The sequence below is a fragment of the Trachymyrmex cornetzi genome, unplaced genomic scaffold (assembly GCF_001594075.2).
Source record: "Trachymyrmex cornetzi isolate Tcor2-1 unplaced genomic scaffold, Tcor1.1 scaffold123, whole genome shotgun sequence".
NCBI lineage: Eukaryota > Metazoa > Arthropoda > Insecta > Hymenoptera > Formicidae > Trachymyrmex > Trachymyrmex cornetzi.
Window position 1 is genome coordinate 957,438 of NW_017295795.1, and position 12,302 is coordinate 969,739.

The 12,302-nt window shown below is 35.4% G+C and overlaps 1 protein-coding gene across 1 annotated transcript in view; it reads right to left on the reverse strand.

Moving 5' to 3' along the window:
• LOC108769823 (Down syndrome cell adhesion molecule-like protein Dscam2) overlaps positions 1-12,302 on the reverse strand; it is an 86,836-nt gene that overhangs the window by 30,763 nt on the left and 43,771 nt on the right. The window contains exons 9-11 of the mRNA XM_018521033.1: positions 8,242-8,538; positions 7,769-7,879; positions 5,574-5,732 (exon numbers count right to left, since the gene is read on the reverse strand). Coding sequence (XP_018376535.1) covers positions 5,574-5,732; positions 7,769-7,879; positions 8,242-8,538 — 567 coding nt within the window. The remainder of the gene's footprint in view (positions 1-5,573; positions 5,733-7,768; positions 7,880-8,241; positions 8,539-12,302) is intronic.

A 12,302-nucleotide genomic window follows, 5' to 3' on the forward strand; every position in this document is an offset into this window, starting at 1 on the left:
CCGGCGACCGACCGCGGCTGCCCGCATCCTGCGACGACGGCAACGTCCTGACCGTCTCTATCGGGACGTTATCTTTGAGCCACGTGAATGTCAGTGGTAGGTCGCCGGTCACGACTACGCACTGTACGCTAGTACGGTCCCCTACGTTTAAATCGCGAGCAAAACTGAAAGGCGTGATTTTAGGTGGCACTGAAAGAACAATACAGACAAGGTGGCATTCCATCAAAGCAGTTCAGATCACTAGAGAATCACGATGTTGTAGTCGGTAGTCGGGACTCGGGAATATCAGGGATGGGATTGATTCGGTCGGTTCACGGTTGCGGGCTTGTGGGCTTGTGGGGAGGATGGAAGGATAAACGGTCGTAATCGTCGCTCCGCGCTCCTGCCAGATGCGCCTTCGAACGGAAAGCAATTTTTCAGAGCGGCGCGATTCCAGCAGCAACGTGTTACATCGTAGGTTTCGCAGGGTTCGGGCTGTTCGGGGAAGGAGGAGAGCAACTCCGCGTCCGATACGGCATACGTCAGAAACCAACAGCGAGATTCGATGCTCTGAGATGCGGTGAGATTAATCGATCCTCCCTCTCTTCGCGGCTCTTCTCTCGACTCGACTTGGTCTTGACGGCGGAAATCAAGACTGCGCGCATCGCAATGAGAAAGTGCAGAGAGAACACTCGTCGATCTCGATTTCGAGATAATTGCTATCCTCATTTTCGACTTCCCGTCACTTCGACTTCACGCATGATGGCATATTTTTTATTCGTCGTATTTCTCTCGTCGTAAACGGATTTTACATTGAGAGAAATATTTTGTGTGATATGTGACTTTCTTGCTTTTTAATTTAAACATTTTGTAAATCACGTATCGTACACAACATTTTTCGTTGACAAACGAGTATTTCTCATGCGAATAACGCAAATTAAACAGACGTATCCGATATCGTGACGTGAGATGCTCTTAGGGCATTGCTTCGTTACGTCTATAGATCGACAGCGGGTTGAGAGAAAGAACGTGTGCAATTTTAATGAAAGGCAATCGCGTCGGTGATTTTCAACAGAATATTCAGTTTGCCGACGCAATCTCCGTGGTAAACTCCGTATTTAGAACGAAACAAACTTTGTGTACACGCATTGAACAAACGTGTTTGAAAATTTTGGTAGATCGGGAACACGAAAACTCGAAGGAAACATTCAACCGCAGAGAACATTACTTTATAAAAATAATGCGTTACCGTTACTAACAATAAGTTTAACAAGTAATACATTACCATTATTTAGAAAATAATGATTTTCTTTTTGTAATATTAAAGTAAAATATTTAAAAAAAATTGCAGTATATGATAATCAATATTAAATATGTAAATAATCAGTATTAAAATTTTAAACTAGTTTTTACAAGCATTTCTTCATATTAACATTTTTTAATTTTTAATACAATTATCTTTATGGTAGACTGTAATTTACATACTAAATTTTATGAAAAATTTTTATCAAACATGGTTTTTAAATATTAATGTCTTTGTTAAGAGTACATTCTAACATTCACTGCCAGTACTGAAAATCTACAATTCATATTAGACATACTATATGTATACTACTATACTTATTTTCAATATTGGAGGTGACTATCAGAATGCAACTTAAGTACAAAATATTTTTTAATATTTACTTTTATTCAACCCTTTGCGGCACAGTGTGACATATATGTCACACCTTTTTAACCTTAGTTTTTTATGTTTTTGTCACACAGTTTCTAACATATTACTCCAATGAAAAGAACATTATCAGTTTTGTAGAACATCAGTTGTTATAAAAAAATCGTGAAAACATTCCTATTGTTGACGAAATGTATTTTATAAATAAACAAACTGGAAAAATTCATCCCTTTTTAACAATAAATGTGATTGTGACTAATCAACAATAGTTAATTAGCCGAAAATAATGTACGGGAATTTTTTAGGTCGCTGATTACGAATCTGACCTCAGATTTTCAAAATTCAAAATGGCGGATCCAAGATGGCCGACAAAAAATTAAAAAATTAGTTCTAGGGCTGTAAAATGGGGTCAAGTAGATTTTTCGGATCGCTTATTATCCGAAGTCAAAATTTTTTAATTTTTTGTTCGCCATCTTAGATCCGCCATTTTGAATTTCGAAAATCTAAGGTCAGATTCGTAATCAGCGATCCCGAAAAATCTCCAAGTAACAAATTTCAACTGAATTCTACGTAAAGAAAAATATATGCTTCAAAGGGTTAAATAGAATATTTCTATTTGATAAAAAATAATACAATCTACAGAATAAATATAAAGATGATAAGGAACTAAAGTAACTATAAAAATAACAACCGAACGTTCGTTACTATTCCAGATATAAAAAAAGTAACGATTGTTACTGAAAAAAAAAAAAAAATTGTAACGGTAACGACGTTACAAGTAACGCGTTATTCCCCAATCCTGCGTTCAATATAGGTAGCTGTTTATACGTTGTATCAATGTTTTATCGTCGGCAAAGTTGACATATCCTGCAATCATCATGGGGATTATTATTTATTAAATATCTATATTTAATTCTATATACTGTTTCACGCATCACGGGGTATTACGAATTCAATATAGAACTCCTACTATATAGCATCACGAAAAAAAGTCGCGCACGTTATCCCCCATTATGTGCACACGTACGGGGGAGACATTACGATCGAAAGACATTTTGCGGTAATACCCCGTGCAACATCTGCACGCAGTACGTCGCGTCGTCTGTCTTATGTACAATACGTTACGTACATACGTGGCAGCTGGATTTTTATGTACATAAGTACACGAGTACATAAAAATATTGTGGAGTAGAACAGAGCAGTTTAGGCGAGCGCGTGCAAAGGAGGAATGCTTGAGCGATGCAGTGAGGTGCTGTGCTCTGTGCATAGGTCATTTCCGAACACGTCTTCATCACGCGCGGCGTACGCCTAGCACGCGTATCACACGTCGCCGGAAATCGCGCGTTCACTTGAAAAAGCTATCTCTACATAATTCGCAAATTCCAAAATGTAGTGCGTAAACGCAGACGCAAAAAAAATATGCCTTTTTTGCGAATAGTGATTTATGAGTGCTTTTTATTACTATTTAGTGACACAAGTCGACACATTATTCTATCTTTTTCTTGACATTCAGAGAGTAACAAAAAAAAAAGAGATACTTGTGTCGACTTGTATCACTAAATGAAAAGCACTCTATACAGACTGGATCGTCACTTTGACTTCTTGCGCTGTGACGACTGTGTTGACCAATACAAAAACGGTAAAGAATAGCGAGAATGAATTTTGTATTTGCTCATTTATCAGCAGAAAGCTATTCTTTTTGTAAATTTTCGTGAAATATCAGACACATAGTAAGTTTCTCTAACCTTAATTAAATTAAAATGTTAACACTTTAAAATGTCAACGCTGTCGCAATTCAATTCATTACGTGCGATTGGTTTGCACCTGTGCGTGTATCTTGCGTGCGGTAATACGTCATTCCGCGTCTGCGTTGCGAACTACATTTTACGATTTGCGAATTACGTAGAGGCAGCTTTACGAAAAGCGCTGCGGGCCACAGCTAAGAAAAATGACACTTGTTTTTCATTCTCGCGCAAAATACCGTGTTTAATTTCATTTCAAACGAGTTCCGCATATGTAACATGATGATTTCAATCGTGTTTTAGTTCGTAACTAGAGTGTTTTGCCGAAACATTTAATATATGTTCAAAATTAAATATTAAACATTAAGCAAAAATACAGCTAGTCGAAAATAATTCAGTTTCAGCGCGATTTCCGGAACGTTATATATACGTCATTTTATGTACGAACGTGCGCAATACGCGCGTTTTGCATCACAGTAAAATAAATGTATATACATATAAAATTGTTCTCCTCATCAGAAAAAATTCCATACGATTTCAGGAAAGCCTCCAAATCCAGGACGAGGCGGAGCTGAAAATTGCACAGTGCCTCGCATTTCAACAGAAACCTAAATATTATATATCCTCCCTTTTTCTCTTTTTTTTTCCAAATTATACGACGTAATTGCCGAGCGATATAGAAATGAAATGGTCAATCAAAATCAAAACCAAAAAAAAATTAAATACGTTACACTCTGTAATCGTCCAACGTAAAAAAAAAAAATTTTGTCGAAATATATTCCTTCGGCAATGCAAAACTCTCTATCCTAATTTTCGCGCAACTCGCATCCGAGTGACGCGTACATATGCGATCGATAGGATCGATAGGATCCTCGTGCGAAAAGCACCCATGTATTCCGAGGGACGATGTGCAATGCGATAAACCGAAGACTCGGGTTGATGTTGTCCCGTACTAATTAATCCTGCCCAACGTCAAACAACGCTCCATATAGAGTTAGGTTGATGAACCTAATAGAAACATTATGTAAAGATAAAATCGGCAACGCGCGTCAAACGTTGCATGCCGCACACGTTATGTATAAACGGGCTGCAATTAATACAGTCGGATGGGGCGCCAGGCAATGGATAGTTAATATGTTCGACAAAGGGAGAATGCATATTAACGTGCGCCTGTGATATTATCGCGCTTCGATATTGCGGAGGCAAATTGCAAAAATGATAGATTTTTCGAGCGAAAATTTTTACGTAAATCTTTACGTAAAACTTACTGCACTGAAAAAGAGTCTAATAATTTGCTATTAAATGTGAGTAAAATAATTTCAATCAAATGTACAAGCAAAAATAATTCCACTTTTCTAAATATTTAATAATTATTACAAAACGGTTGATTATGTTATTATACTTGATAATATTTACTAAATATTTAGAGAAGTAAATTATTTCTTATTATATAATATTAACCAAATATTTGATTGAAATTCTTACTCAACATTTGATAGCTATTATCGCATTGTTAGATATTAAAGAAGCAATAGTAATCTAATTCTTTTAATAATATTTTGTGTATTTAATTTCCATAAATGTGGAAATATAAATCAATCCATTTCTGTGATTAGTTTCAAAATAAACAACTTTCATGTTAATATATGCGCTTAATAAATAATAAGTTAAATTTGAATCAGATTTAAGGTATTTCTTTCAGTTATGTAAATTGTTTAACTTTATTTTAGTTAAGATATATTAAAAATAACTCAATTTAAATATAATTTGACATTATATGAATTTAACAGTGCAGATGCTTTTTCCAATGTGGACTTTTTGCCGTTAACCTTAATTTAAAACAAACTATGTACCTTTATAGAAGAGGTATTATATCTTTTACCTGTACGCCATTAGGTAATGGAGTTATCGTACTGTAAAAATTGCGCCAATTAAATATAAAAATATATCGCATTAAAAGTATTGTCGTAAGAAATTATTATCTCGGTAGCAAGACCGCGAAATATCTTTTTCCTCCACTTCGGAGGTCAAAGAAACTATATATCGTTTCATTTCGCGAGTGCGCGCTCGCGCGCGTAAAGTAATCTCTTCATTTTCAAATGCTAATTTTACGAACACTTTAAATTCCGGTGCTCAATATCACGAGAAATTATGCAGAACTGTTGGCTACGTTTGCTTACCTAGAACACGTACTTCGACCGAGCGATGCGACGTGAAATTATGTTTGTTTCTGGCAGTGCATGTGTATGTGCCTTCGTCGGCGCTGCGTTGCACAGTATCGATGAACAGCGTGCCGTTGGCGACTCTTTGTCTCATGTTGGTAGGCAGTTTTATGTCCCCTGATAACAACGTTTCGGCATCGATTAAAGGGTAGTCCTCACGTTCGAAAATATTTGAAATATCCAATAACGATACTTGATTCTGCGAGACGTAAATATTTCACATTTTCGAATCGATCCTTAGCCGCATAAATTAATTTGCAAACATATAATAAAACACGCAACATAAATTCGATGAACTAGTCTGTTAGATAGGATCAACCCAATCCCTTGAATTAATTAACATTCTGTTATTTTTAACTTCCATGTGTATCAAAATGTAAATTAATCCATTTCTGTGTCTGAATTGCTTAGTTTCAAAATAAACGATATCCATATTAACATACGTAATTACAAGGGAACCGTCAACACTGTCCCTCATCGATTTTAATGGGCTTTGAATATATGTTGCAGAGCATAAAAAAATGTTAAACTTTTTTAATCTGTTATCGCGTTTTTTAATCTGCTTATCTCAAGGTTTTAGGGTTGGAACAACTCTTAAGAGAGATAAATTAAAAAATTTGATATAAAAAAAATATAAAGGTATTATTATTAAAAACATAAAATATCACAAATTTTTTGTATAAAGTATTTTTTTCATATATAATACCTTATAGTTTCGAAGATATTCGCTGAAAATGTAAAAATACGTTATTTTCAAGAGGTTGTTTCGACCCCTAAACCTCGAAATAAGAAGATAAAAAAATGGGTGTAATATTTTTTGATGCTCTGGAACAGTGCAGTCAGCCTGTCGCAACTTGTACGACTCATAGTAAAAAATCATATTTTCTATTTTATGCAAAATGAAATGAACATTATACGGTGAGCAAGATTTTATCTCTTTCTGAAAATAACCCTCTAAAAATAACCCTTAAAAAGGTTGCGCATCATATCCAAAGCCCATCAAAATTGATGAGGAAAAATTCCGATTTCCTTGCTAAATAATAAACTAAATTTAAATCAAATTTAATACACTTCTTCACTGAGAGAAATGATTTTGTTATAGGAACAAATCAAGGGAAAGCAGATGTGATATTTGTTAAAAAAACGATCGATTTGTTACGATTGCAAATTAATTCGTCAATGTAACAAATAATCAATAGTATCGCTAGCAAATAAGAGGCTCATATATAAAAGTCGTGGACGGTTGCAGGGTCTCAAATCGTAAGAAATTGACTAATTCTAGTCAAGTATTCTCTCTATATTTGACTGTGCTTGATCGGTTTCCTACGACTTAAGATTGCACGATCATCTACGACTTTTACGTAAACGAGCTAAAATCTATCCAAAAGATAGGTTAGATTCTATATAGTTTGTTTCTGTTACTAATAATTGATTGGTATAGCAGACTAGCAGCAATCACAACAACATAATTTGTTGTCATACATTTACCGATCACCGGTTAAAGGTACTGGTGGCTTGCTAAATTAACAAAATCCTTTCTCTCAGTGTTGAGTTAAATAATTCAACTTAATTATTTTAGTCAAATTAATGACATATTGGATAGGAACAATGGTGATTTATAGAAATAATAAAAAATATTTCACAAATTGGGTGCAATTTGACGTGATACACTGTTAGATATTAAATCAAAGAAGCAATAATCCAATCTCATGAGTTAATATTTTGTTATTTTAACTTTCATCTGTGTCAAAATGTAAATCAATCCATTCTGTTGTTAGTTTCGAGATACTTCGTTCATATTAACGTATGCACTTAGCAAATAATAAACTAAATTTGAGTCAAATTTAATATATCATTGTCTTTGTCAAATTAATGATATATTAGGTAGAAGTAGTAGCGATTTATAGATATGATTAAAAATAACTCAAATATAATGTAACATTATGAATTTAATAGTATACGTATTTAACAGTGTATATACGTAGTTAACTGCACACGATACACTTGTTACGAAAGAGAATGATCAATCAATGCGGGGAGATCAATGACAGACTTCAACGTATCTTTCGCCGCAATGGAAATATTGAATAAACGTACGGTAAAACTCCCCGTTATTCGGTCGGGGATTAACAGAAATGACGCACGATGCTTACCTTTTTCCCACACTATCGATTCGATAGGATAACCGGCTACAGGACACTTGATATATAGTTGCTTCCCCGCGACCGCTGAAACGGGCGACATCGGTCTGACGTATGGCAGTCCTGAGATTAGAAAGCAGTAAAGCTCGTTACGCTGCAGCCACGCGAAACAGCATAAAGTTATAAATTTCCAGCAGGAAATCTAGTTCTCTGTTCTCTCGATTCCAGGGAGACAGAGCCGCGTGAAAAATAAAAATAGATAAAACAGATTTTTAATATCACCGAACGAAAAAGGACAATTCTGACACCTTTGGATTTGATCAAATTGCAAGTTTAATATTTAATGATACGGGAATGGAATAACGTTTGTTCGTGATAAATAAGTAATCGAGTTCAACTGTACCAAAGTTGTAATGATGGCTTTCTGCAGTACTTTAATTACGGAAAAACGTATTTGCTGACTTTTGACTTTCGCATTGACTCACCGTAGATATTGAGCCTCGCCGAGTGCCTCGCTTCGCCAGCGCGGCTACCGGCGATGCACTCGTACTCGCCGCCGTCTTCAGGCTTTACAGTCGTGATATTAACGTGGGATATTACGTCCCCGTACACGGTCACATATTGGCCAATCAGGAGCCTGTCGTTTTGTGGAAGCGGAAATCCATCTAGCAGCCAGGAAATTTGCGGCGTCGGATTACCCGCGGCGCTGCATTTCAGAGAAACCGATGGACCAGGCTGCATTGTCTGTTCGATAAACCTGTAGACCAGCTGCGGCGCGATCTCTGTTAACAGACGTTACGGCCAGAGATTACGCATACCCCAAAGTTTCCAAATGCTCTACCTTTTATAACCCCGCCTTTTCCCCGTGTCTAACGCACCGCGTTATAACCGCCTCCATATATTTCTACGCTCTTTTTTTTTTCCTCCTCTCTTTTATACGTACGTCCAAATCGATTGTCGAATGTGAAAGCGAACCATCACGAATTTAAGTTCGCGACCTGACGATATCTCCCGTCGACTCGTGAAAGCCATTTAAAAATAATCCAAATAAAAAACTGTGCCAATTGTCGTTCCAATATCCCGTCGATCCGCGGAGTTATCTACAAATCGTCTGAATAGAAACAGAAAATCCAATAGCGAATGATACCTTATCAATAATGTCAGAGAACCGAGAAAACAATATTATTACATTATTAATTCATAAACAGAGCAGGAAAATGATGATAGATAGCGGTCAATATATAATGAAATAAACAGATAAAACCGCCATTTTGCGGCACACGGTTCTCATTTCTCAGTTTCCTAAAATGATAAATTCGTAAACTTTGCGGCGCGGATACATACTGGCCGTGAGATAACGTTAACTTTACCAAAAGTTTTCGTATTCATCCGAGAGAGGGAATCCCTTCATCGCCGTCGGCATTATTGATATCGATATTGATGAATATTTATGATAAGGAATATTTATTTCAGAACGCGCTTTTGTGTTGATACAAAACGAGAGATGCAATATAATTTGGGCAAAAACGCAGTATACATTTCCTCCCCCTTTACTTATTTTCCCTTTACAGCACGAAATATTACAGCAACCATTACTTTAAAAGATTGCAATATTTCATAAAACATTGCTGTAGATTATACAATATTTCGATAAATAATAAATTTTTATCGTTAAAATATTATTGATTAGCATCACTTTTCAAAATACATACGACAAAGTTATGTTCAAAAACAGGGAGCCCAGAAAGCACACCGGAAAGAATTTGGGAACCTCTAGGAGACTCCCTAATTCGATTTGTATATTTTTTATAGGATTTCTGGGCGTTTTCTTTTCACGAGAGAAGTGAGTCCATCTTGTAGCGGGGTCGCATACTTATCTGTTGAATTATAATATTGCAGCAATATATTACAATATTTTCTATAAAATATTGATGTTGTACAATATTTCGCGATATAGTTGCAATATTTCCAATCAAATATTATAATTTCGATATTGTACAATATTGTGCTGTAATTTTTGTAATATCGCGCGCTATTAAAATATTGCTGTAAGATTTCGTGCTGTAGGGATTATTACGATTTCTATCAGGGAAACGCGCGAAAGGTGGGGAAAAAGGCGTACCATTTATTTAACGCGGGTTAACTCGATAGTTAAAAGTTGAAAACTCACCGGAGCAAATATCGGAGGCGCTCGGTAGCTCGCCCGTGTATAAATAAAAGACTACGCGGAGCCGCCATTAGTAAATTATCAATTAGGTTGACTGATTATTCTTCGCTATTCTGGCACTCTTGGCGAGAGGAAATTTTAGATTACCACGTTTCTCAAAATTCGTAAATTAATGTTTAAGATCGCGGCGCGCCTTAACATGCGAATATCATGAAATACGTTATTGCGGCAAAAACTCCTCTCGTATAAATAAAGATTTGTATGAATAAAAACTCGACAGCATTAAAACACAAATTTACTTCCCAATATATCTGTAGGAGTCACAACAGTAGAAAAAAACATCGCATTTTGAGCATTGTCTTGATGAACGATTATTAAATAGAATTATCATGTATCAGATATAATTTACCGCGTATCAGGTACAATTTTGCGAATAATGTATCTCTGTTTTGCATAGCGTTTGCATCACACAGTTCTTGTTACACTCTCTGTAATATCGTGTCGAAAATAATAAAATATTTAAAAAAAAAAAGGATATTTTTCCGAGACGTGTAATTATAAAGATTAATATGATTTGTTTACGCTCTAATGAATATTAGTTAGCGCCGGGCCGCCACTTGTTTTCTCTAAATTTCAGGAAACATTACTGCCGAAACTCAGTGATGTTTCCAGGTAAAACGGTCAAGCTCGTTGGCAACAAAAATTACGGTGGAACGCAACGAGGTCATATTCCAGATTGAAGTTTACGCGAAATGCCAATGAGCATTTCGGATAAACGGCACGATAAAGCATGATTTACACGAGCGATATATTTTTCCGGAGTTATACGTTTTCCAAGTGCAGCAAAGTAAATCTTTCTCTCTTTCCCTCTCTGGCGAAACGGGAGAATGCCATAATCATAACAGACAAGATATCACGTTCGCGTAATTCCATCTAGGGGCAGGGACCGCCGGCAAAATTCGCAAATTCGCCGAGATGTTCCCACGGACCGGCTTTCATACCCCGACGTATCTATGACGCATAATAAATAGACGTAGTCGGTCGCGCTGCTCCGCGAAATCGCGCGCGGCTAGCATGCAAAGCATCGGCAAAACCGCAGGAATCTCGTTAGCGTATGCAAATCCAGGGGTAGTAGTAGTAGGTACTAACTATCCTATCGTGCTGCGGGCGATCCCAACCTAATGTACACTCTATACCCCTACAGCTTAGAAATCATGGAGACGGGAAGAATCCTAATGACAAGGTAATAGGCACCCGGCTCTGAACTTGGACGACGTAAATTACTAATTTTCTATCCATCGTCGTAACCGGAACGACGGGCTTCGTTACTATGGGTATGAATAGCGATTACATGACATTTTGTTGACGTAATGCAGAAATTAGTGCGCAACTATTCCTCGTGACGTAATTTCGATGATAAAATATTTTTCCATCGTAAAAAAAAGGTCTCGCTGCGATGTCGTCCTGCATCATTTTTTGTTATCTTCTAACAAAGCTAATTATTAATAAATATCTAGATGTTGATGTATACAAAAAATTAATTCAGTGCTTGTTCACATTCCATGTATACTCGTATAAAAGAGAAAAATATAACTTCTATAATGCGCTAGAAAGTGTAGAAAAATGTATGAAAAACAATATAACATTATACAAAGTGCATACAGAATACGAGATATTATTAGTGCTTCCCAGCAAGAACCACAGTATAACACAGTGTAACACAGTGATCATTTCATCTTTGTTTAACATTGACAAACAACAAAGTTGATGATTCACTGTGTTAAACTATGTCACATGTCGTTGGAAAGCATCCTATGTTTTCTGTAGAACCAGACTTAAGTAAATTATAACACATATATTTACGCTCGTTTCTAGATGTATTTTACATACAAATTTATACCCAACAGTCATTTTTAATAAATAACTTTTTAAATCAATCCTTGTTAAATCCAAGACCAATGACAAAGACATAGTGATTATTGACTCCATTTTTTATTTCTGTTATTATTCATGTTATTTTATTTTTAACATTTTTAATTATTTATTATTTTATTTTTTGTATTTTTTGTACCTATTATTATTTATTTTTCATATTCTTTAAGTATATTTTTTAAAAGGTATAATATACAAAAAAACTTAAAAAAATGATTGTTATTTTTTCTTATATTTCTATACGATCAAATAGATATAAATTATTATATACGCATATATACATTGATTTTTTAATGCGTTTTATAGGTTTATATATAATCAATAAAACAAAAAAATAAATAAAAATATAACAAATATAGAATAAAAACAAAAATAATGAAAAGTAAATAAAACAAAAAACGAACAAAACCAAAAGAAAGATCATAATCACTACGTCATTGATTCCTG